The 27063-nt window shown below is 37.4% G+C and overlaps 1 protein-coding gene and 2 long non-coding RNA genes across 4 annotated transcripts in view; 1 reads left to right on the forward strand and 2 right to left on the reverse strand.

Moving 5' to 3' along the window:
- Positions 1-189, reverse strand: part of LOC121666340 — a 14823-nt gene extending 14634 nt beyond the window's left edge. The window contains exon 1 of the long non-coding RNA XR_006016645.1: positions 102-189. This is a non-coding gene — a long non-coding RNA (uncharacterized LOC121666340). The remainder of the gene's footprint in view (positions 1-101) is intronic.
- GNAL (G protein subunit alpha L) overlaps positions 1-27063 on the forward strand; it is a 188876-nt gene that overhangs the window by 69319 nt on the left and 92494 nt on the right. The window contains exons 1-4 of one of the 2 annotated variants that reach the window (XM_042031681.1): positions 250-737; positions 1056-1128; positions 1970-2024; positions 2210-2329. In XM_042031681.1, the coding sequence (XP_041887615.1) occupies positions 599-737; positions 1056-1128; positions 1970-2024; positions 2210-2329 (387 nt within the window). In that variant the 5' untranslated portion in view covers positions 250-598. Of the gene's footprint in view, positions 1-249; positions 738-1055; positions 1129-1969; positions 2025-2209; positions 2330-27063 lie in introns of those variants that run through there. The other variant, XM_042031671.1, reaches the window with a different exon arrangement.
- LOC121666336 lies at positions 19533-26552 on the reverse strand. Its single transcript, XR_006016644.1, has 2 exons — positions 26194-26552; positions 19533-20775 (listed from the first exon to the last, which is right to left on the reverse strand). It is a non-coding gene; the product is annotated as an uncharacterized LOC121666336 (long non-coding RNA).

The following is a 27063-nucleotide window of genomic DNA, read 5'->3' on the forward strand; positions in this document are numbered from 1 at the left end:
GAGAGGGGCGGGCGGGGGCGGCCCGGGGCGGGGGGCGCGGACCCCGCGGCGCCGCCTGGCCCCGGCCCCGCAGGATCCAGGTAGATCCGTCCGGCTTTTACCTTTCTCCTTCGGCTTCCCTGCGCGTAGGGCTGGTAGCAGGGCTGTTTCCTGGTCTCGCAGAAAGAGGCAGTGCTGAGTTAGGAAGACAAAAATAGACCTTTACAGAGAAATATAGGGATTGTGTGCGCGGTGGGGAGGGAGAGCGGAGAGCGGCACCCGGCTGGTTTCCAGGAGGAGCCCTTTTCTCCCTCTCGTTGCATGTTAGGCATTTTTGCACAGCCTTCTCCCCCCACCCCCTCCCCGCCGGGGCAGGGTTACCTCTGCCGCCTGCTCTCCGCATCTCTGGTGGGGAGCGAAGCAGCCAACTCCGCTGCGATCGGAAAGCGGCCAGAGACCATTTTATGTGAGCGAGCCGGGTGGGAAGAAGCGGAGAGAAACCGTCGCAGGGACACAGGCGGATATAAAGACTTGTCTTCTGCCTCCCCCCCTCTCCCTCCCCCTTGTAAACACTAAATCTGTGAAGGCAGCGATTTGACATCCACCCTGAGCAGCGGCTATGGGGTGTTTGGGCAACAGCAAAACGGAGGATCAGCGTATCGATGAGAAAGCGCAGCGAGAAGCCAACAAAAAAATAGAGAAGCAGTTGCAGAAAGAGAGGCTGGCTTATAAAGCGACACACCGCTTGCTGCTGCTGGGTAAGGAGGAAGGGGCAGAGGTGGGGGCCGGGGCGAGCAGGGCGAGGAGGGGGCAGCAGCCCCAGCCCGCGGGGCGGCGGGCGCAGCCGAGAGGGGAGATGCGGCGTGCGCCTTAGCTATGGAAAATGTAGGCTGCTGTATTGAGCAATAAGCGAGGCGTCCACGGATCGAGCTCAGCGCCTGAGCCACATGGATGCACACATACAGAAATGCTGCCGAGGTGGGAGATGCTGTCGCGTCCAAAAACAAAAAAAAAACGCTCCGATCCCCCCCAGGCTGAACCGTGTATCACAATGTTCTCCCTTCTTTCTCTTTTAGGGGCTGGTGAGTCAGGAAAAAGCACTATTGTGAAACAAATGCGAATCCTACATGTCAATGGATTTAATTCAGAGTAAGAATTATTGACACTTTGTGGCTTATTTTTCCTTAAATGTTGGAAACAGGTTAACACACAGTACGCTAGGAAATTTCTCCTCTCATCCTCTGTGTGTTGGTGGCTTGACACTGTGTTTTGGGGGAGGGAGGGGAGTGAGAATAAGGAAATTGCTGCCATTGTATGTTTGCATTTTCTCCTTCTGGCCCCTTTACTGTATTTTACACTGTTGCTACTGCAGCGCTTGACAGGCCCCTGTGTAGCAACAACATGGCGACTACTTTTTACATAGAAGCAAATAACCAAATATTGCATCTGTCTGTAATATAAAAATACATGTCAAGTCATAATCAGGATGACACTCTGTGCTGTTTTTCTGGTGCTGGGGTTAGCGTAAAACTGAAACTAATTTTGCCTATTTGTTAGAAATCATCCTGGTTTGTGAGGCTACATAATTTTCTCTCTGAAAAACTCTTTGCCAGAAATCATTATTAATCCATAGCATTCATTTTAGATATTTGTTGGCCTTCAACTACATGTTGTTAATTTAGAGCATGTTTACAACATGCTGTAGAAATTAAAGAATGACTTCCAGTTCCATCAGGGGAGGCTTTGCAGATGTGGCTATGATTGTCTGATTTAAAAAAATATATTAGGGATGAATGTGCATTGCTCTTCATACTATGCAAGAAAATTGATAAGGGGAAAATGTATTTGTCTTGACATTTTTTTTTCTGTTAGTATGTTTTAATGATTGAAGAGCAGATAAACAAGCGATCAGTGAAAAAAATTAAATGCAAGTGACTGAAGTGCTTTGGAAGAAAAAAATCAAAGTGTTAATATTTCTGTTTTAATGCAGAGAAAAGAAACAGAAAATACTGGATATTCGGAAAAATGTTAAAGATGCGATTGTGGTAAGAACACACTTTATACTGTTCTTAAATGCTTGGTTGTACTGGAAATTATAAGGATTATGCTCTCCAAGATTGTGATGAGAGAAATCCCATTTTGCTGATCAGATTGGATTATCTTCTATTGATCCTATATCCTAGATTTATCCAGATTAATGTGTTTGTTTTTTTTTTTTATCCAATTCTAGACTATAGTTTCAGCTATGAGCACTTTAATACCCCCAGTTCCATTGGCCAACCCAGAAAACCAATTTCGAATGGACTACATCAAGAGTATAGCTCCTCTTTCTGACTTTGACTATACACAGGTAAGAATAGAAACCACTGATTTATTTTGCTTCAAGGGGGAACATGTTGCTTCACTTTAATTTACTGAAACATTGTGGATTTTTACTTTTTGGAAGATGGTCATGGAAAGATCTTATGCCACCATTGCCTCTGGTTAACTTTCTTACAAGCTTGTGGTGGTTGCACCTGTTTTAGTGGTGCAAGGTTTTGTTGTTATGGTTTTATTTGCTGCTGTTTGTAAATGCTGTTTCTACATTTAGTTCTCTTCAAATTTTCTGATGCAATCTTACATACTGACACATCAAATAAGACTTTGTTGAAAGCTGATTTCCTCCATGGAATTAGATGCAGGATGTTAGTCTGAGGAGTTACTGTCTACCTGCAGAAAAGGATATAAAAGGAAGTAAAAGACTAGAGTGGCCTCTGTGTTGTTTCCCACACTTACTGCACTTCAGAGTGGAAACCTGCATAAGCAGTGGTCAAGTAAGGTGCTTTGCTTCCTCATGTATTGTGGTTGGCATGAGCAGTGGTTTGCCTGTATGTAAATGTTGCCTTAATTTGATATGGAATAAATGCGGGATTTCTGCGTGGAGGCTAATCTTTTGTAGACAAATGAGAGATACTTTTCAGATTAACTTGCATTGGCATCTTACATTATTTTTATCTTTTTATGTTATTATTTATAGGTACATGCATAGAATGTTTCATATTTTATGCATGACATGAAAGCAAGCGCAGAGACATTCTGGATTTTATTTTTGCAGTAGCACAGTTTTTAATTTGCCTTAAAATGGTACTGAAAGCAATTTGTTATGGATACAGTAGGGGCTTAAAAATATCTTCATTTGTTGGCTAAATTATTCTTGTGCATGAGTTGTACATGCTATCAATACTGCCAAAGAAGCCATTTACAATAGAGTGTCTTTAGGTTGTTATAGCTTCAGGGTGCGAGGAGAAGGGGAAGAGTTGTTTCTTTATTATATGACTCATATTCTCTGATGTGTGGTTTTGCCTCTGGTAAACCTACCACTTTGAAGGTTCAAGATAAAGAAAAATTATCAGACATCTTGTACAGTTAGAATTTAACATAGAATGCAGATGTTAAAAAAACCCGACTGCAAGGTACACCCACATATTGCATAATTGTTCAGTTGGTGGATGTAAGTTAGTGAAGATGAGAAACTCTTTTTAGAAATGGAATGTGAGCTTGACATGAAGTATTTGTCTTATGCAGGTATTACAGTTTGGAGGCATTTGTTGCTTGTTTAATGTGGAATTTTTTTTTTTTTGGCTTGAATTTTGACCCTTAGGTGTTTGAGTAAAAAAAAAATGGTGATACATATACTTTGCACTTCTCTATAGTACATCTGTTCTTTTGAGTTTCTGGGATAAAAGAAGGCTAAACTGGATTTTCCATAGAGCTGGAGATATTTTTTATTTTTATTGCTTTCAAATTTTCTCTTTTTTTCCCAGAAGCTGACTATATCTAGTCAAATTTGATTCATGGTTTGGTATTTTATATAGAGGAAAATGTAGCCTTCTTGGAGGGGAAAAGAATAGGACCCAGTGGACTTTGAAACAATTAATAATTCATTTGAAATCTCAATTCAAAGTCCATTTTGGTTTAAAATAAAAATATTAATAAGTGTTTTTTTAATTAAGTAGGTTTCCTGAAAATACCATCATGTTATTTGAAAGAATGTCAATGACTAGTCCTAATTTTAAAACAAATTAAAAGTTGTTACAAGTTTAAAAGAAGAAGAGAAATGTAGTTCTGGTTTAGAAATAAATACATCTCTGTGTCACGTTCACATTTTCCCTTCTGTTTTCCTCTCAGCTCAATTCACAGGTTTAATATTTGTAAAATGTAAAGTATGCCTAGATTTTTTGGGGCTTTTAAATTTTTCTTGATTTAGAATGTTATTTATCTCCAGGAGGATTTTTGAGCAAGGCAGATTGAAAAAAATATGCTATCATGCTTCAGGGCTTGATTTTACTCCATTTTAAGTCAATGATAAAGTAAAATTAGGTTTCCAGCTGAAATAACTTCTGACCCATTTAGTATTTTTGGATAAGGACAGATATAAAAATAAATGCTTGGATAGTAATCAGTCAGGCATCCTCTGCTAAGCATTACTGATTCTGTAATTAATAGCTGATGTATGGAATAAGGCCTTCTGAGCCCAAACCAATACAGTATTTAGCAGCAGACATTCAAGATTTTAGGCCTAATCATCCTTACTTCAAAGTAGTTGTAAAGGAAAAAATGCTGACTTAGGCAACTCTGGGGCAAATTTTGGCACATTCTATAAAGTGGCAAATGTTACCCCTCTTTGAATGAGGGAAGAGGCAGCTTTAGGGTTTGTAACAGTGTGAATGGTAATGAGCTATTAAAGACCCTTAGTGTTGCAATTTGGATTACAGATGTGTCATTTTTTTGGATGACACTAGCCATGTAATCTTTGTCATAAAAATCAATGTGTGTTAGTTGAAGATGGATTTCAGATACATTGCATGCCAAATGTGGGAAAATGACTACACCTTATCATGAGTCTTTAAAGAGAGATTGCTGATGAAATGCAGAAACTTCACTGATGGCACATTATGACCAACATTCCTCAGGCGCTAATTTAAATATATTTGTGACATGTTGGGTGGGCTTGGACAGATATTCTTAAGCTGCATACAAATTAACTAATACACATTTAATTGTGAAAATTATCCTTAAAATAAGTGGGTATGAAAATACTGATTTCCTGTGGGTGAAATCATACTCTTAATTGCAATTTATGACTGAAATTCCAAGAACTTGAGTAAAGACGGGGACTTCAAATTTAGACTCTAAGAGGTTTTGGGTCTTTGTTTTTTTAAATTACATACCTCTATATGAAATGTAAGCAGAACATTTTATTTAGTAGTGATACAGATTTTAAAACAAATGGTTTTCTCTTTACAGCCTTTTAACATTACATTAAGAGTCTGTGGAGTGCCCCTCACAACAGTTTTACTTACTTTAAAAAGTCATAATTTAATCTGGTTAGGTTATGCTACCTTGACGATTCATTTAGTTGATATGAAAAAAAATATGAAAGCTTTCTGGATTTCTTTTATAATTTTTATGTAGTCTTTCATTACTTTTATAAAAGACTGTAAATTTTTTACAAAGTATTTCGTGGCTGACTGATGCGGTCTAATTCTATAAATCATAAGAATTAGAGCTAGAGTTTTTACAAAATTAATAAATAGAAATAAGTCAAGTGTCCACTGTATTGTCTTCCTTGAAGTCGTGACAGGAATCGACATAAATTTTTGTCTGACTAGATTAGGCATTATCTTTGCTCAAAGGTGGAATCAGCAGAAGTGCTTTAACACTGGAATTGTAGCATGCATGCCCTATCAAAAAGAATTTTTTTATTCTTTTTGGCAAAGTGTTGATTGATATTTGCTAAAGTTAACAGGAATTGACCTGCTGCAATTTTAATCCTTTATTGATGGGGATTTCTTTTGTCCTTTGTGAATCAGGGTTAACCTATTAAGGCCATATTATGCTGGTAGCTGTGGTGTATTATGTAAGTGTGTGTTTACTCCAGTTCAGTTGTCTTTATTAAAGTTTTTGAATTTTATGGGAACTACAAAGCTGCTTGGTGCATAATCCCTTTACCCTCTGTCTTCGCCAAAAATGTAGCCAAGTTAAGTTGCTTTGCATAAAATATGTCTTGGATGAAGCTCATCTGATGAGTTATATGTGGGTTTATAGCAGGTAATGGTCACCTACCCCTGGGCTGTGTAGTCAAGTGTTTGGCCATACAAACCAGCTACCAGTGAACGTGAATCATCTGCTTAGCAGAGAACATGTAAACACTTCACAGGTTTTAGGGAGTGAGGAGAGTTTTCAAAAAATTCATCTTCCTTTGCAAAGAATGTTTTAGGGAGCAAAGTATTTTTTGGAAACTTCGTAAGTAGTGAATTGTGTGGATGCAGTCCCTTGTGCTGATTTTAGTATGTAAGTTTTAAATATAATTTTTACAGCTATTTTATTAGTCAGGCAAGCTCTTTAATTTAGCTCGTAAGAGTAAAACATTAATGTGGGCATTGACAGGGAAAGTACTTTAGAGTAGTCAGGTCTGTGGTTTGCTTTACATTTTCAGATATTCCAATTCTATCTGATGACTTTAATTTTCCTTCAGGACTTTGTATTCATAATCTAAAGACACAATAAAGAAAGGTAAATACTTTTGCTTGGAATTTGAAGTTACATAGACTTTTGTTAAGCATTTCAAGGTTTTTTGATACCTGGTATTCAAATTCAAACTTGTGTTGATGCCTGGAGCTGGCTGCTTTTCACAGTGTGCATCTCAATGTTTGAAGCAACTGAAAAGCTTGCTTAGGTGAAGTGTAGTGTTGGCCCGTAGAAAATCTTTATCCTGGATTAAAAGCACCACTTGATAAGTATGGTTTATATATGGTTAAACTCGCTTGGGTTGCACAGTTAATGCTGTGCCTTTCTTTGACCCCAATTGGTTTAAGTATCCCTTTAATATGTACTTGATGTAGCCCAAAGGAGTTACAAAATAGCATCATCTTACATTTTTTGATTTTCAGATAACTCACAATATTTCCATCATTTTGGGGAGTGTGAAAATATACAGTGTTTTATATTAAAATAACATAAATTAAGGAGAGAATGCAGTGAATATTGCCACTCAAATAGCTTCCCTTGATTTTTCTGTCTATCTAAATTTTTACTTTAGGGCTTTGTTTACCATTTTGGGTAGAATGAACACAAGTTTTTATATCTACTTGTGATACCAATACTTAACACTACTAAGGTCAATATTAAGTTTTTAAAATCAATTAGGCTTTTAAAAATTAAGTCATTTGTGGTGTTTTGTGATATAAGATGCACATTGGTAGTTTTTCATATTTACATAAATGCGTATTTTCCTATTTAAACAAACACAGAAACTATCTGAAAGGCCAGGCAACGGTAAAGTTGTGTAGGTCTGACAACATTATTACTGCTCTTTTAATTTATAACACCTGAAGAACTAATGAAGAGGGCTGTCAGGGAAGGACAGCTGAAAACATGTATGCTGTTACAGCTGTTGGCAGCTCCTTAGTCTTCGTACAAAGGTTAAAATTGTCAGAACTGATACTGGAAAGTAGTGGATATTAGGGAGAAGAAGCAATCATGAAATGTCTTTGTTGCAGTAGCAGTTGTTTTCATGCTGTACACTATCAGTTAACAGCAGATACTGAATCTGAGCTCTTTTCATGTGAAGAGCAGATTCTGCTAAAGCCCAGCAATACCTTTCCTTCCGTATGAAATACCTGTCTGCATGCAGATGTGGCCTAAGTGTATCTGCTTTTCATTAAATCAGCAAACTGAGTCCTGAATGTTCTGATTAGCCAATGTTAAAGTTACAAGCATTTCATACATGAGATCAAAAAAATACTTCAGTGTTACTTGCTATTTTGTTCTTATTCTCTGTAAGCGGTAAGTTTGCTTTCGATGGATCAGTCAATCCTGTAGTGCTTTCAGAAATAATCAGTCATTATTTTAACTGTGTAATTTCAAAAACACAAGACTGAAACTGGGATCACACTACAAACACATATAGGACAATTTGGGGAGAAAAAAGGGAAAAAAAAAAAACCAACAAACCCCAAAACATCTAAGCCTCTCAAATTTATAATATATACTGGAACTGTAAAATTACAAATTCATACAATGATTTTCTTTAATTCCTTTATTTTAATTCCTTAATAAATGCTCTGACTTTACTGAAAACAACTGGCGCTTAAAATTGGAGTGGTTTGTGTATAAAGTACAGCTCTTCTGTGAAGATCAGGATTTCGTGCTTAAAATACACAGTTTGTGTTTGGGATGGTGCTTGCTTTAGACAAAAAGCTCCTGATGTTCAAGCATGAAATAAAGTAAGGTTTTTGCTATAGTAGAACATTATTCTGTAATAAAAGTGTAACATATTTCTTCTTCCCCTTGTTCCAAACTCACTGACCTACAACAGCTGATACCAATGATAAATAAAGAATTAAATTTGTATCCCATGGAAGGAGCTCAGGGATCTTCTTAGGCCTCCAACAATTAACAGTAGAAATACTGGGATTGGGAATTATAGGAAATCCTGTACTTGGTCACAAATGATCCGAAGTTAATAAATAGAAGTTGTATTCAGAAAAAAAATTAAAAGAAGCAGATATTAAATTTTGGATTTGTTTCTAACCCTTCCTATCTCAATATTTTTAAGAACAGATTCAACTTCGAAATATCTGGAAAAGGTTCACCTTTTTCACAAGTAGTTTGCATTTTCTAGAGTGTATTTTTTTCACAGCTTACAGTGTAAAATAATTGCATTCTGAAAAGGCAGTTATTTGAGAAAGTCTTGTGAACAATGCTGCCTGCGAATCAAGTTCAATGTTACATTTAATATTACATCATCACAGTAGCACCAAATTAAATGTTTGCTATCTTATATTGTGAGTCTGATTTTCCAGATAGTGAGGTGGTATTCACACTTTATCCAGCCTGCCTTTTTTATTATCATCACGCAACACAGAGACTTTCATTGTGAAACTAGAAAGATATTATAATTTATTATTATTATTGCTGCTAAGTAAAACTTAAGTTGTTCCCATCGTCTCCAAACCTGTTGACATTTTCTGGTATTACTTCCAAGTTTTGTACCTATTAATACAAATTAATTAGAGGTTTTTTAACAGTCAGTCCAGCATCGAGTCAACTACTGCAAATTATTAATAACAGATGTCACATTCTGCCTTTTTTGGATACAATTTGAGATAAGAAATTCATATACTTATATTGCATTTTACTAGGATGAAAATATTTTTATGTCTAAATTTGGGTATTAGATTTGATGGCAACAGGAAGACTAATAACTTGAATTATCATTTTAAGTAGAAGTGACTGATTCTCCTCAGAGAACCAAAAATGTATGAGAGGATCATTTCTGAGCATTAGAATATTTTTGTTCTTCAGGTATTTTTCAGTGTGCACCCTAATTTTGAATTTTAGAAAGGCAGAATCAGTAGGTTAAAGCCTGGACTATCATTGTCGTGGGCACAGGTCTGTGAAGGACACAGATGTATTTAAAGTGTGGCTGTTTTGGGGTCTGCTGTTTTGAATTCCTTCACAACTGTGGCTGCTGCCAGGGTATCTTCTGAGAGCGATCCTGTGATGCAGAGGTGGCAGCAGTCCTGTAAGGAGGTAAGGTTTGGAAAGACAGCCAGTGGAGTAGCACTGATCCCTAGGGTGGTGCTTGACTGAGGTGTAGTAGCCTGGCCAGAATTACAAACTGATACTGATTCCCAGTCTTTCTTCAGGCAAGAAACCAAATAAATTCTTGCAATTTTTACCACTACCATTGAGTTGCACTGAAATCTCTGTAAAAGATTTAATTACCAAGTAGTTTATATACTAAGATTTGACATGAGCATCAAATGATTGCAAGAAATTCCCTTGTTTTTTCCCCTTATGTGTAAATCAAACTGAATTGTAATGGAAGTAAACGTAAATAAGTGCAAAAAGTAACCACACTCTTAATGAAGACACACTGTCTGTTTAGGCCAAGGATGATGACATTTCAGACTTTCACAAGTGGCAGTTTTCAGAAGAAGGGTATTGAAATTTTTAATGAATTGCCATTGTTTATAAACTACATTTAAAACAGATTTTCCATCACAACCAAAGAAAAGGTACACATAGCAGAGTATGTTTCAGAATTGTCTTTATTATCAATTAATTCTTTTAATCTCTTAAGATGAAGATCACAGGTTGATTTGCTGCTTCTGCCATTTTTGAGTGCTCTGGAAAAGTAGTATATCTGCTAGTTAGGAAGAATCTTTGTTTTTTACTTCAGTGACCATGATAAAAGCATACAGATAACGGATAAATCATCACATGTACGCATCTTGTCACTGAAGCCAGTGGAGTCCTATGGAACAGAGACTATCACCTACTCAAATAATGTTGGTGTCATTGTTTAGAGTTCCAAAGAAGTGAGTGTTCATGTGCACAGCAGCGAAGAACTGCATTCCCTTTTCTTCAGCACCTGATGAGATCACAGCTTCTCTTTCTGCAACAGTGTTGAGCATTGCCAGCTTAGACCTTTGCTTGTTTTTTCATCACCTCCGTAGCTTCATCCATGGCTTGTACTTATTGTCAACAGCAGATTACCTCTTAATGTCAACAAAGACTGCATACACAGACAGGATATTTTGTTTGCAGAAGGTAGCAACCCGAGCTGAGGAACAGAGAACAAGCTAAACAGTGTGAACAGAAGACTATGTATACCTTGCATACACTGAGGTAAATAGGCTGAAAACCAAAAAGTATTATGAACAACTTTTTCCCCCTGAGGATTTAAGAAGCTCTTTATAATAAATATAAATAGGACTCCTATGAAGCAGATAAAAGGCAAGAACAATGCACATTTGCAGTTAACTGCTAAAAGTTTCCATAAAACGTTTATGGTTTTGTTCCGTCACCCATGTGACATAATTTGTTTTTCTGTAGTTAAAAGAGATTCAATTCAAGTTTCAGGGCCTTCTTTTAAAAGGAGTCAGGAGGAGAATGTAATTTGTACAACACAGTTTCAAGTTCATATTGCCTTTCACTTTGGAAACTTGTAATAATTTCTTGGAACAGAGCTACCTGTGGTTGTAAGCATGCCAGCTATCACATGAAGCATGCAGATTAGGGTTTCTTGCTTTAAATCAGTAGATTAATTTTGGTTGGTTTAAAGTGTACTCTTGTAATTAATCTACTAGTATTTGTTTTAAAAACCTGTGCTGGATGTTTTGAAAGGATATTTATCCTTAGGCAAGAAGAATATTGGAATTTTTTCTGTTATGTCAACGTTCGAGATGAACTTTGCCTTTTAAATCTTCTAAAAGTAAACATTTTCTGACACTTCTGTCAATTCATTACATTTGAGTTTTCTGGGTGCTGTCAGTAGGACTTAAACATATTTTAATGCAAATAATTATCCCACTGTTTTGAACTGAAGTTGTTTAGCAAGATAAAATAGGCTAAAGATATGCAAGCCCTCTTATCTCTGTTAATTTGGTGAATGCTTTTTGATCACGTCCACCCTCACTTCCATAGGATGTTAAGTGACAGAGCTGTGCAGATCATTCTTTTCTTAACATACACCCACAGACTTTCTTTCATAGGAACTAAATAATACCAAATTTAAGAACTGTCAGGTAGGAAAACAAGAAAAGGCAAAGAATAGTTAACTAAAATAGGGGAAAGTGTGTCCTCGCTGCCCTCTGTGCAGACAATGAACTGCCCTTTGCCTGCAAACCTACAGCTGACCACAAGCAGCCACAGGACCTGGTTGTCAGCCAGCTTCAGAGTGCCTTTGGTGCAGGCTGTGTGCCTTAAGGATTTACCAACTCCAGACAAAAAAGAAACAAAGGTGGAGGAGAAATGTGAATGAAAAAGCTCTGCAACAAATATACAGTCACTAGAGGAAGAGGTCAGGTGTCACCACTTGCTACTGAAACAGTGTCATTAGTTACTAGATTTTCAGCAGTTATCACAGTAGAGTGAGGCTTCAAGGTAGGATTTGTAGCTTTTAAAATTTGAATGAGAATATTCTTTCTGGCAGGCAGGCGTCCCCTAACTTTAGCATCTCTTTCCATCTCAGGATATCAGTGCTGCCTCTTCCTTTTGGGAAGAGAAGACTCACTTACTTAGGGATAGCATACTTTTAGTTAAACAGTACAGCTTTTCTTTACCCACCCCTAGAATAAGCATTTCTAATCACTGTTGTTATCTGCTGAATTTCTCCCAAGACTTTAACATCAGCAAACTTAACATGCTAACCAACAGGAGAGTGTGGGTCTATCATGGACCAAAAGAGTAATTAGTCAGGGAATGTGTAAGTGAGAAATCATAATTTAAAAGTAATTTTAGGGACTAAAAATCATGTCAGTAGAGGAAGATGGCTGTTGACATTTCTGGGAGCCACCCATTCAAACCACAGAGGATCTTCACTGGATTTTGAAGAAAAAAGGGATTAAATTTCGTCCTTGGCCTTCAGTTCTACAGAGCAGGTTTTGATTCTTCTCGCTGATGAATGAAGGGCTGGCAAGAACTATTATATTCCATAAATACTGAAGTCATCCTAAGAAGCTGTATTCCTGAGAGTCTAATCTTGCAAGGGCTTAAACATTTGGATATATATGGACCTAAATGCACAGCTAGTACTGCCAGCACAGCATTCAGGCAACTGAGCTTCCGGTTATGCAGTGATATTAATATAAAAATCACAAATACTTTCAATTGAAAAACAAAACAAGCAAATCACTTTTCCCTGTTAATTTTATATTTGGGAGGTCGTTGAGCTCTTTTATGGATTTTCTTGGGGGTGGGTAAAGTTGTGTAGGTTAGAGATTGGCACAGAACTTGAAATAAGCAAAATCTTTTTCAGATAAGTGACAGTTCTCTGGATGCTATTAAGCTGTGAACAGTAGGTCTTTTCAATCACTGTGATTCATTTTCATATTGTGGGGTTTTTTTAATAATAATGTCTTTAAAAGGCTTGCTGAACAGTAGGCTGCAGCAGCATAACTTTCTGTGCAGAAGGAAAGGTTTTTTGCACAGTGTCTTAGATAATTTACCTTAAATTGATTTGCACAGCTCAATAAAACCTTAAGAACACTGTACCAGCTCAGATCACAGGTTCATTTGCCACCAGATCTCATCTCTGACCGTGACTGATAGTGAAACAGGAAAAAGAGTTTAAGGAGGGGACACACACATAGTAATGTTTCCCACATTGGTTGTCCTAGTCTCTACAGATTTACGGCTGAGGGTTTTTTTGACTGGCAGTGGTATTTCTGTATTTAATAATTTTGGTAGATTTTTCTTCCAGGAATTTTTTTTTTTTTTTTTTTTTGCCCTCCCATCCTGTGTGGGCTTTTAGTTATGGCAGTGAGTTCTGCAGTTTAAGTATGTGTTGTATGAGGAAGTGCCACTTGATTGATTTGAACATTTTTGTTTGTTTGTTGGGTTTTTTCCTCCAAGCCTGCTGCCCACTAGTCTTCCCTAGTTTCTCTATTAGAAATATTTTGTCTTTCCTACATTGCCCCTCTCACTGCATATCATATACCCTCAAATATTTGTCTTTCCATTTAAAGAGTCTCCTTAACTGGTTCTCTCACAGGGCTTGTTCCCTATCTTTGCTCATTCTTGTTGCCCTTCTAGTTTTACTAGACCCTGTTGGCAATGAGAAACCCAAACTACCAACAGTGTTCAAGGTGTTTTCTTTTTCATTATCTAGTCTTCTTTATTGTGGGGTGGGGTTTTTTGTTGTTCTTTTGCTGTTGGTAGGGTTTGGGGAGTTTGTGACACTGAGTTGATATCTTTGTATAATTACAGTAGATTATTTTATAATTCCATGAGAACCTGAGCACAGTTGCAGGTAAGAGGAATATGTGTGAAGGCCTCTGTACCAACATTAGCAGAGCCCAAAGGGTACTATTAGTGATAATTATCCTCACCTTGGGTATTTTCAGGTCTGTCTTACATGTTGACTAGTCTGTTCAAAAAATCCATTTCATTCAATTTTTTATTCTTTCATGTAGTGACATGTCTTCTCGTTTGCTATACTGCCATGTATGACTTATGAAGACGTATTTTTAAAATTATCTACCATGACTAATATTTTCTTCCGTACAGACGGAGAACACACTTTATTTTTGTTCTTAAAATAGAAAATAAATTGCTCTTCAGCCTGCTTTTGGAGAGGCAATGTTTACAGTACCACAAAGGACATTTGTGCTTTCAAATCTGCTCATAGTTCCTTAATCGTTCATTATAGTTTGCCTGATTTAGCAGAAAAGAACACCATTGTTTGGAACCCTTCTCATTAGAGAAATAAAATGTTTAAAAATACAAAATGCCCCTTTTTTTTCTTCGCAGTTCCTAATGCTGTGTGTCACTAAGAGAAAATGATCTAAACTTTTTGATCTCCCTTGGGGAAACGCTGCAAGTAGCAGAATTTTGTTATTTTTATGTCAATTTAGGTCTTACATGATTCAGCACTTGTGGTTTGTGGGAAAAAGCATTGTAGATTGTGATTAAAGAAGCAAAAATAGTGAGGAGTGGCTACTAGAGAAGGCCTCTTTTTACTGCTAAAATACTTCTTTCGTTCACTTTTTTCATTTTTAAACCTGTACCTCCGTTCATCATATTTTCTCTATCAGTTGTGACTAGCACATTTCAAAGAAAATAGTTCAATTCTGTTTCACTTTTCAGGTTTTTTTGGCAGTACAAAGAATTAAGAACAAGTTGCTATAGGATCTTGGTAATACTAAATCTGTACATTAAAGTCTGTCAAACATGGTTGTCTCCAGCAAGTCAACCAGTCATCCCCTTCTGGTAGCCTCTCAGGAATAAACAGAAAGTCTCTAGGGAAGGGAATGAGAGAGGATACAGGATGCAAAGAAACTGCTTGTAGTGCAGGAAAAATTCTTTGTTGTAGTAGTGGACCACAAACAATAAGTTAACTCATTCTGGGATGCATTAACAAGGCTGTTGTACAAAAAAGCATGAAGTAATTATGCCATTCTCTTTGGCAATGGTGAGTCCTCAGCTGGGGTATTGTGTCTAATTTTGGGAACTGAACTTAAAAAGAAGTACACAAATGGAGTCCAGAGGAGAGTGTCAAGAGTAAGAGGAGACAAAGTAAACTGGATATGTTTACTCTTGGAAAGAGAGCACTCCAAGCTGAAGGGGAAAGGGAGCCAAATACAATTTTTAGTATTTAAAAAGCTGTAATTATATATTCTTGTGCCTGTCTTTTCAGAGGGAGGAAATGAAGTTGAGGAGAGGAGAAAATTCCTCTCTTTCGTGATGTATGGTAGTCCACGTGTTTGGGATATTCAGCAACAGTGAATTTAATGAGAACAATCTCACGAATACATGGAGATACGACTGCCCAGTTTCAGGCACATACGTCTGTATTTTCAGTGATGTGAATCACCTTATGCTCAAGAAGTTAAAAACTTCTGAAAATCTGGGAAACTTTGGAAGACACAAGGTCATGTCAGTTGGTCTTTCACATTTGCCACTTTCTGTTGACTGAGCTTCTGTGGGCATGTTGATTGAAAGCCCCTGGGACTTCTTTTCCAAAACTAGATCTTCTGTAATCATGTCTTGAATTAATCTAGGACTTCATTACTTATCTAACTAATTTTGTCATGGCCATGTTGTATAAACAGACAGTGATAATTTTTCTTAAAAGTGCATGTTCTTCCAGGATGCTATTTCAGACAGTGTAGCAGACTATAACATAGCATGCACAAAACTCTTCTTGTGCTTCCAAATGTTGATTGTTTTAAAACTAATTCCTGGCAAGATGCACATGATTCACTTCTTCTTGTGGAGAGTTACGCACATTTCCTAATTGGACGGGGCCTAAAGTTTTCCTCCCTAAAAGGAGAAAGAAAAATGGCTGAGGGAAGTAATGTAGTCAGGAGTATAATCTCTAAAGGCTCAAAGGAGCAAAGAGCATGCCTTCAGATATTTTCAATTAAAACCAGCAAGCAGGAGTTTTTGTTTTCATCTGTGTGTGCACTGGCATACATATGTGCATTTCAGTATAAGACTTTTCCTACTTCTGTACAAGGTTCTAACCTATTCAAGAACTAGGACATCAGGTGGCTAACAGTGCGGTGAAAAATCCAGTTCAGAGGCTGTTAGCTGTAGCCCCTGGAGCATGTAGAAGTGAAAATAGAATTTGGGGAATAAAACAAGTTTGTTTCAAGTCTCTGGCATCAGTGAGGAGGTTCTCCAGGTGGAGGGTGGCAAGTGAGTAGCTTTGAAGTGTTGATGACAGCTCCCAAGTATCGCCTTTACAAGGAGGTAAACTTGTGAGTCCTGTGGCAAGTGCCATCCGTGGTAGTCTGCAGGCTTTTTGGAGATGTGCCTTTTGCATTTGTCTTCAGAAGAGGGGTTTGAGAGCAGAGTTAATGCAAAGCTGTTGATTTTGCTAGTGAGAAGTTTAAAGAACTACACACAGAGATCACAGTATATCAGGTTTCATTAGTTCTCCTGCTTGTGATAGCAAAATCTGTAGAAAAAAAGACACAACTTCCATTTCATATTCCTACTAGGAGTAGTTCCTACTTTCCTAATGGAGTGAATTTAAAGGGAAAAAATGCTGACATGCATCTTGCAATGTTGTTGACTCAAAGGATTGTCACATTGAAAGGCGTATCTTTTTTTTGGTTCTGTAATTGTTAGGAGTGGTGAGCTTATTGTAAGTACAGCCACATGTCATGCTAATACCATTCCTGATCCATGCTTACATGATAAATGTGAACATACTTAAACTTTATGAGTTGGAATCCTGGGGGAAATACAGAGATAAAAAGTATGCAGTAAAACAAAGTTTTATTTTCTTTTACTTTTTCCCTTTCCAAAATAGAAACAATAAAACATCTTTGCAAATAGCATAATTAAGTGGGTTTGGTATGGGGTTTTTTTGTAAAAACATATTGTTTTTCATGCTTCCAGACACCAAGAGGGAAATTTAAAATAAAATGTTTAAGCACTTTATGGAGGGTTGTTCTGTGGAATGTCAGGATGTAGTAGGGAGAAAATCCTGACTAACAGTCAGCTTGACTTGGGGGAAATTCCAGGCATTTGCTGCTAGCAAGAGAGCACAGTTTGCTCTGAGCACTCTTTGTTTGCTATAGGTGAGAACTGGCTCAGTTGTGTCAATGCTTACTCTCTCTGGGCAGGTTTTTCCAGTGTGGAAAGGTTGGGTTCTTGTTGGGACCTGATGTTTCAAAACTGGAGGGTATATCACTGGCCAAGTGACTTTGGAATTCATTTACTTTTTTGAGATGCTTATGCACATGTGATACCCTTTTCATGTCTCTACATCAATTATTTTTCTCCTCAGATTTTATATTTTAAGCAAGTCATCAGTCTTTGAATCATGTCACTGCTCTGAGAGCGCCTGCTAAGGAGTGCTTGCTTTTTAGTTTCATGTGCATTTGTTCCAACAATGCTGCCAGGCTAAGCCATTGTCCTCCTTCCTCCAACCCTCCCCCATCACTGTCCACTCCACTTTCCCATTTATATGCCTGCACTGTGCCCTCAGCTGTGTCCTGGTAAAGCTGTTTGTTTGGCCTGACCAAATGAGGTGGAGGGAGAGGTTATTTTTAGTGCGGATCATTTCCGTGGTTTTAACTGAGGGCGGGTGACACAAAATGGAGAAGAAGAAAGCGGAGATGGGAACAAGCAGTAGGATGTAATGGGAAGGTGATGGCTATCTAAACAAGCACGCTTACTTCCTCCACCTCTGTATCTATGGGCAGAGATTAGAGTCAGACCAAAAGCCACTGAGAATCTGTGTGTCAGAAGAAACCCAGTGCAGTGTGTTGGTTTTGCTTCTTCTGATGTGAAGACTGACATTCCTTGCGGAGGTTAGGTGGTATAAGAACAGGTCTGTCTTGCTCACCCTTGCCCTTTTGGATAAGTAAACACAGCTACATTCACTGCAGTTATTTCTGAACTTAACTTTGTGGACTGGAGCTTTAAGGCTTAGTCTGATGCCTTACAAAAGCAATCAACTCTCATGAACTTGAGTGTACAAAAGATTTACATGGCTGTTTGAGCCTTATGCCATTTTTCTCTTGGCTTTGTTGTGTGGAATAGTCATGGAACTGCAAGGCACTTCCACTCTACTACTCTATTATTTTTACTGAAAATACCCTAGATAGGTATGCAGAAATCCCATGAGGGGTCATTTGACCACAAAAGATGTGGCAGGGGAGGGTACCTATAGATATATACATTTAAATTCTGTTTCTATTTTCCCATGGCTGGGAATCAGCCAGCATAAGTCTTCCTGTGGTTGTAAAGTAAGAATGGAGCATTGTTCCAGTGCACACCATGTCAGCGACAGTATGTATAATCAAAGCTATTTTATGAAGTTCACATGGCCTTTGGAGGAGATGGGATGAGTTCAGAGTTCACAAAACAGAAATCAGCTGAGGGCTCCTGAGTATGTAGAAAGCCTGTTCGGCTCAGGTTCTTGAGAAGTCTTAGAAGACTCATGTTATGTATCTTTGTCCTGACCTTGCCCATCTCTTTTTGGGCATCCACTGTTGGAAAAAGGGCTAAAAAGAGCTCTAGTGTGACCCTGCAAAAGCCTTCTTGATTTAAGATTTAAGAAGTCATTTCTAGAAGAGATTACTTGCCGATATATCCCATATCAGCACTAACTGATTCATTTTTAAATAGGTTAACTAAAAGAACAAATGAATCATAGCTGTTGATCAGGTGAAAGTTTTGCCTTATATGCCAGTGAGATTCCCCTATTAACCCTTATTTAATTTTTCCACTTGCACCATTGCAACTGTGGGAGACCACACTGCCTTTCTTGCCAGAAAGCATGATGGTTTTCGTTCTGGTTTTCTTTCTGTGAGCTGCAAGAGGCTTCTACCACAAGAAAATAATCAACTCATTTCTACCAACTTGTCCTTATAAAAGGTGTTATGTGATAACATGAGGGAGCCTGTGGCTATCCAGAAGGGAAAGGGCTCCCAGCAGGATCAGTGAAGCTCCTGAGGTTTCACAATGTATACACTTAAAAAGCCTGAGGGTCAATTCAGATTTTAGCTAAGCTAAATTGTGTTGTTTAGGAGATAAATGGAGAGGAAATATGATACAATTTAATGTTTTGTCTTCATAAAGTCCAGTGAAGTTTTTCAGTTGAACTTTTCAACTCCTGCTAAAAATGTTAAATACAACCTCCAGTATCTGTGCCTGTGTTAACTCAAGCACTAAATTATTTCATCGCTTTTCTCATGGAGGAAAAAAAGAGGAAAAGCAAAACCTCCTTTGCATTTCAACCTGGATTTATGTAACCAGAAAAAATGGAAAGAGAATATATCAATCTTTGCAAAAATACAGACGCCATCTTAGCTGAATACTTAATATATTAATTATTTTGCAAGCTGAGTACTTAATAACAAGTACTACGTGGAGGCAAGCTGAAGGCTTCTCTGCATCTAGCAGTATTTGTAATTTGTTTTAAATTGCATTACTGCCATCCTTTACCTTAGTTTCCATGTTCAGTTCTCCAAAATCTGAATCCTCTCTTATCACAAGGAAAATGTACCAGTGATGTTTCCTGAGCATGCAAAGACACACTTGGAAAGGAAGTTCACTTTTTTATTATGTGAAGTAAAATATTGGCATGAGCATGTTTGTCACCAGGTTTGTTAAAAAAAAATCAAGCTGCTTTAGACTAGAATAAAATCATTCTCCATCTGTGTCTAACAAATTATCTAAAATATAAATATACGTGTTCAAAACTAGTACAATGTTATATCAATAGAAGCCAATTTTTTTACTTTATTCTTCAAAATAAGTGCAAAACAAGAATAATGACATTTTACTCAAAGTTAAAGGTTTAATTTAAGCAGGTTTTGTTTTGTTGTTATTTTTTTAAGATCAGAAGAAGTTTCCAAGAAAGTTTACAATGTGGTAGATAGAAAATGTGATTGAAAGCCAACCAACTTAGAATTATCCTCTGTAGCCAACTACAAGTGAAAATTAGCAGTGAGGAAGAGAAATAACTAGCTTGTTTGCTCCATTTGAATGAATGGGTGTCAAAAATACATCAAAACCAAACAGAATAAAACATGGAACTGAATCATCAGTACCATTTTTAAAAATACCTGAAACTTGTGACTCCTCACTTTACAAGTAGGGAATGTTCAAGGAATGTAATACAATTGGTTTGCATCAGTTGCAAAAAAAAAGCAATAATATTTGGGGTTTAATGGATTTATTCTGCTTTTCCAAGACCTTTATACCTTGTATGCATTAGTGAAGTGTTTACTGTAAAAATAGTATTTGACCACTACAGCAAATGTGTACACCTGAGTAGTGCACCAGTTTTTGAGATGTTGTTTATTATACTGCTTATTTTATTTATAGTGTTATTATATTATTTTTCTGACAGTAGTCTTAAAGAGGTGGAAAAAAATTTCAGCATTAATTGTTGTTTAACAACAGGAATTATGTAGGTTTCTTCCTTTTTTTATGGATACACATAATCAATACTGCATCCTTGAGTAATTCATCAGAATATTTCTTTCTTTATTAGTGGTTTTCACAGCATCAGAAAGGCTTTCCTGCTGTACTTTCCCAACTCTCTCCTGCTAGATACTCTCTTCTCCTGTCTAGGGGCATCTGCTCGGGGATGGTTGAGGTGAAGGAAAGAGGATGCTGAAGAAGGCAGCCCAATATTTCCCTTGGTTTTCTCTTCTTTCCTTCCTATCCTTGACTTGTCCTTTCCTTCCCTGGTAGGATCTGGGCAGTGGACTCCCCCAAAGATATCTCCTCAGCAGAAGGCCTCTCAGGAATGGCTTGGCTGTTTCTGCTTCGTGCCACCTGCAGAGACATCACGAGAGGCCAAGTTATATTTTTACCTGACACAAGCTCTCTGACATGAAAAATGAACTTTTGCCCTACATGTTTGTGATACTGTCCTGTTGAATTGTTTTCTGTCTAAAGTACATGTTTCTCAGTGTGAAACACTTCCAGCTAATCAAAAAGCACTGGATGAATACACTTGGGTAAAAGGAAGCATGTTGGTAATACAAACCATATATCACTAACATCTGTATTTTGAACCTGATTGAGCAAAGTAAGAACAAATAATTACTGATATTTACTAAAGCCTTTTATGCAGATTACATAAAAGCAAACATCTTAGAGAACATTGTCACTAAGAAATAGGAGATTTTGATTAATTCTTTAAACCATTTAAATGTAGCTTTAAAATCATATGCACAATCTGGGCTGCTAAGCTTTTACTGTCTTCCTTTAAGGTTGAGATTTAATTAAAGGTCAGTGTCACACACATTTCCACAATGCATAGTAAAACCCTGGAATGAAATAAGCCTCACTTGAACATTTGATTAGACAAGATAATGTATTTCCCCCTGGAGTAGTTTGTTATTCAAAACAAGCTCTTTAGGGAAGGAAGTTCACATCAGTTGGTAACTGTTCCTGTGGATACCAAAGAACTTTGTACAGTAAATTCCACTGCAGGTCATTTAGGAGCTGGAAGCATGTCCCATGTCTAAAAGTATCAAAATGTATTAAAAAAAAAAAACAACAACAAAAACACCAGCTAGATAGCAAAGAAACAGCAGGCTGTTATAGTAGAAAAAAAATAGCACCCACATTTACAGAGACATTCATGTTTTTATCTAGTCAAGAAATTGCACCTTTCTAGTAGATGAATTTTAGAAATGCTGTTTTACGCCCTGTCAAAAAGAAAACAATCAAAAAATTTACTATAAACTGATACCCTTACATGTAATATGGAACTGAATAACTTCCAGCTTTAATTTCCCTGTAAACATAGTTCTAGACTTCAAAATGATTAGCTATTCTGATTTGTAGATGGCATCTTTTCTTCTGTCATTGACCTGGTTAGACCCTTCTTGTCTTCACTCACCACTTATCTTGAAAGTTATAGTGACCAGTAGCACGTGGTGGCAGCAAGCCATGTTCATTAGGACTCAACTAAATTTTAACTTCTTACTATTTCTGATTATCCATACTAATTGACTTTAGACAGTAAGCACAAAACTAATGTTTTGTTTTGGACTCTTAAACACTCTCTAAAACAAAGAGGTTTTTTTGTGGGATGGGAACATTCCATCCAGTTGATAAATGTTTGCTGCTGGAAAAGCAGTTTTCAAACATTTTGCAATATAGCAATAAGTCTGCTATATCTCTGGTGGGTGCTTGAGTTTTGAAATCCAGTTTAAATCTAATTTTGACTTTATCTTGGCCATGTTGTTTGTGTCTTTGATTACAGAAGTTTCTGTAAAATAGCCAGCCCAAGAGTTATTGTGTTCTGAGGTTGCTGAAGCTGCTAAAAAAGCTGTGGTTCGTAGCTTAAATTTGTTCTGTGGAATAATGATGGTGGTGATCATGAAAGTTTCTTAGATTTGGAGGAAAGGTTCTGCAAGTTTTATGTAGTATATATTATATAGTATCATTATAATATATAATATTAAAGAGTGACTCAGTATAGCTATATGTGGATATTATACAAATGAGCTAAGATAGTTTTATATTGTCACCCTTGGTACATAGTACTAGCCAGTACTATGAGTCAGTAGATAGTCCCCAATGTGAAAAATAGGCATACTCCGGCAGCCAGCTCAGATCTCTATACAATTCCAGCAAGTAACTTAAATTGCATTTCCTCCATTCCTTCTCCTGCCTTTCTTCCTAGCTAAAGCAGAATGGAGTATGTGCTTGGCATAATCTGCTTTTGATCTTTACCAGGAGCTCTAAGTGAGTTTTTTTCAGTGCTGTAGAGTGTAATTTGTTCTGTAAGTAGTGGAGCTAATAAATTCTGGTTGTCTTTGGATGTCACTTCTCCAGTGACAGTAAAAAGCCTGTTTCTCCTTCAGGTCTGTTGCTTGATTCTCCTCGGAGCAGTCCCAGTCCCCTTCCAGGTGGACAAGAGGCAGTGCATGTCAGGGTATTTTTGGTGAATAAGTGCTGGCTGGCTGATCAGACCATGTGTGTCCATCAGCAGCTAATTCAGCACAAACAGCAGGTAACTTACTAGGATCATGCTAAAAACTTCCCCTCAGTGAGGAGGTGTCAAACCAACCCCTTCCTCCAGCCAAGGGTGGTCCTGTTAAACTTGGAGGCCTTCTTTGAGTTCTCTGCTTTTTTTGTGGCATTTGTTTGGAACTGGCCAGTGGATTGCAGAGTTAGGTGAAAGCCATGATTGCTTGTCAGACAAGTGATCTGACAGTGTAAGTCTCCACTCCTTAGGAAACAAAGCTGAGGAGACAGCATAACTTGGCAGTAGGGCTGAAACAGATTGGTAACTTAAGCCACAACTGAAATTTAAATGTGACATATACATTTTATGTTTATGGTCGCATTTTATGCTTACAGCTGCCAATAACCTTTCTCCTTCAAGACAGTATATTTTTTAAGAACCATGGAGTGCTGAATAGTATTTTTCATTGTCAAGGAGAATGGAAGGTTTTCTGCTCATAAGTTTAAAGAAATGAATTCTTATGAGCAGGTGGGTGAAGTGATGGACCCAGGTGCGGAATGTTGAGTGCAACATTGCCCCAGTGTTTCGCTGCATGAGTCTGTCTTCGTTGGATGTACAGACACTTCTGAATAATGTTCTGTATAAAAGTGGATCTTGTGTCGTCTTTGTTAATGTATCTTTTTTGCTCTTTCAACAAGTTGTAAAATGTTTGTATTGACTGCCTAAGCTTTCATTTCAGTCCTTTTGGGTTTTTTGTGTGAACTTTTCTGCCGGCCTGCTTCAGTCAGGTGTAACACATCTCGATTTCTGTCCTTCTAGTTAGGCACAAAGCTCAAGACTGATTTTCAGAAGTATATGCACATTCAAATTGTACATGGCTAATTTGAGAAGGAATATTTTTTAACTACAAAAATAGTTTTTAAGTGTATTTTAGATGAGGAAGTTAATTTCCCTGAGCATGCTGTGGAAGAAGATGTTCTATGTCCTGTACTTCATCAAAAGATCCTGTCTTACAGCATCAGTATCATCAACATACAGAGTATGATTTGCTGGAGAACAGCATAGGATTTGAGGTTGATACCTATCATCACCAGTGCCAGTGAGATTTGTAGTGGCTGTCTCATTTTTAAGGTCTCATCACTTCTCAACAACCTTTAAAATACAATCATTACAGAAAATAACAACTTTTCAAATAGAAAAATGACAGATTTTTAACTAGTTTTACAAATTTATGAATTCCTACATTTTAATTGGTGTCCCCATTAATGTCATGTCATTAAGTCCACAATAAGATAGTTCTTGATGTATACATCCACATAAAAAATGTTCAGTTGAAGTGTGCACTGCTAGATAGAAATGTTCAGTGTAGCTCTTTCTTGTGGTTCATAATATGAGGGAAAGAGGATAGCCATTGTGAAAAGTTGTTACTACAAAATGCAGAAAACATGAGATCTAATGATGTGTTAAAAGTAACTTTCAATAGCTGTTCTAAATTAAGAGCTTAATGGCTTAACAGACATGCTTCAAGTTTTTTTGAAAAATGATTCCACTGAGGTACAGTTCAGCCATCTCTTTTAGTTGGAAGGCTGTGGCAACGCCTTCCAGTGACAAAACTGCCAGTGGCATCAGGAGCCAATACTTGCAACATACCCAATCTCTATTTTCATCCAAGAAAAGGTGCACTGTCATAGGTCTGTTTCATGTAGTGTGAATTCATCATTGCCTTGGGCTGGCCAAAGTGATTGTGGGTGGTACAGAATACAGAGTTGCATAGCCATCATTTTCATGCTATGCTGTTCAAAGCAGGGGAAATTTACAGAGGGTTTCTGACAACAGAATGCTTTGACACTTCTGTCCTGCATGGTACTGATGGTTTGATATTTTAAGTACATTGAAGAGTTTTTCAAAACTTGCTTTGATGTCTGAAATACTACATTAATAACTTTTTTTTAAATTTTCTGATTTAAGATCACTGTTTTGTAAGTGAAAGTAAATAGCCGTTTCACAAATACAAGTGTAATATGATATTGCTGTGTTTCAGTGAATTACAACAGAGCTCTGCTTTTCCTTACTGCAGATAAGACACGAGCAGTGTAGTGCTTTTCAGATTACTGAGCACTTAATGAATTTTGAGATGAGATTATTCAGTTCATAGCTAGGTAGTTTGAAGGTATGCTTTCTTCAAACATGATAGTTCTTCATTAAAAGTTGTAGGTATCATTTCAGTTTTCATATCATAGTCGTAAATTTCTTATGGGCAAACCTTGTTCTGAAAACACTCAGCATAGCTAGAAAAGTGAAAATATTGATTGAAAATGTGAGAAAATCTGGCGATAACAGTTGAGAGTGTTTATTCAATACTGTAACTAACAACCAAAATCCTATTAATATTTGGAGTGATTTACTTCATCAAGGTGGACAGTGGAATTTCGACTGCGCTTAGAAACGGAAAAAGGAAAAGTATGGGGTTTATATGTTTGAGCCCTTATACTGTACCAACAGTGAGTGAATAGTGATTTGTAGCATTATTTTTTTGCAGTACAGAATTAGTTCACGAAACACGGAGATGGATTTACACATACATGAAAATCTATTGCACTAGTCTTAGTTTAGCAGAGTTGAAAATAAATACATCAAAAGACATTGAAATACATCTTCCTTAATATGATCTTACTGTAATGGATACAAAATGTATTAATATAAACAGACTTTAATGTGTGAATTTAGAAGTCCTTTAGGAAAAAAATACAAGCAAGCAGGCAGTTAAAAATTTTTGTGTATGTCCCTAGTAACCTCTCAAGGACATTCCATGTCATACAGTACTTTTTTCAGTCCAGTGAGTGAATAATAAAGTGATTTCCCCCCTCCTATTCCCCTGTCAGCAGGGTTGGTTGAATTGTAAAGCTACGTAAATCATTTGTAAGTATATCCTGCCATACTTTATTAATCTCTGCATTAGATTGTAGGGATGCAAACATTGTAAAATATATAATATCATGCAGGCTTGGGCAGTCCTATGATTGCAGTACAAGAAGAGAGATTCAGTTTTATGAGTTTGTATTATTCTCCCACTGAAATGCTTTCCAAGCAGTCTGGCTTATTTTTACTTTGAAAGTCTAATGCTGGCTTTCCAGGACTTGGTTTAGTTGCTGCAGCCTCTGGCTATTTTTATTCCACTCCTAAGAAATGTGGATCTCAACAGAAGCCTTTTTCCAATCCACACATTGTCTGGAAAATCTTACATACTATATAAAAGTTAATCTACTTACCTGAAGATCCAACTTCTTCCTGTAGTATCTTGGATTTCTTCCAGCATCAGCAAAGAAAGGTCATCGTTTGGACCTATCATATACAGAACCATTGTTGAAAAAATAACTTGGTGTTTAAATTTAAACTTCATTGTTACGTATTTAGTTATTGACCTGTGTATCTGTGAAAAGAAGTGCATTTCTTCCTTCCTCTCTCCCTTCCTCTCCCTCCCACCAAGGGAGGTCGGGTCCTCCTGCTACCTTTCTGCCTTTGTCCCCCATTAAAAATAGAGCTCCTCCACTTCATTATCATTTTCCTGAGCAGCTCAGCCCCAGTGCACTCGGTCACAAGATTCACTTTCCACTCTTGCCAGCATCCCTACAGACTTCTTTGTCCTAGACAGCACTTTCCCAGTGAGACACCAGATGACATAAGGAGATTAGACAAGGGTGACCAGCTCTGTGGCAAGAAAGTGGGAAGTGTCTGGGTTCTGTTTGCGTGGGAATCCTCCTGATAGGCAGAAACTCTTTCCTTCTGCTTTGTTACCACCTGTGGGAGAATACAACAAGATACTTTCAATGGGAATAGCAGGTTTTTGCTTGCAGCAGAAATTTCCCTTTTTACTTGAATCAGGGTTTGGATTAGTGCTAGTTTTTAGTCATCTGGAGATTTTCTCAAAGAGATACTGTTCCTTGGTGGGATTATTTTTCGTTATTCTCCCATGGGGTTGATTTTGCGTTACCCTTATGGTAAATTGTCAGTGGAGTTCGGAGAAAAGAAAGCAAATCTAGCAATACATCTAAGAAAGCCCACCTACTGCTATCAGTCTGAAAGTCTGTGGGCCTCTGAACAGAGTAGGTTGGTGGTGAAGGGAATCAGCATGTCTTGTG

This window comes from Corvus kubaryi, unplaced genomic scaffold, assembly GCF_017639235.1.
Source record: "Corvus kubaryi isolate FWS band 111438036 unplaced genomic scaffold, C.kubaryi_AGA036_p1.0 132, whole genome shotgun sequence".
Classification (NCBI taxonomy): domain Eukaryota; kingdom Metazoa; phylum Chordata; class Aves; order Passeriformes; family Corvidae; genus Corvus; species Corvus kubaryi.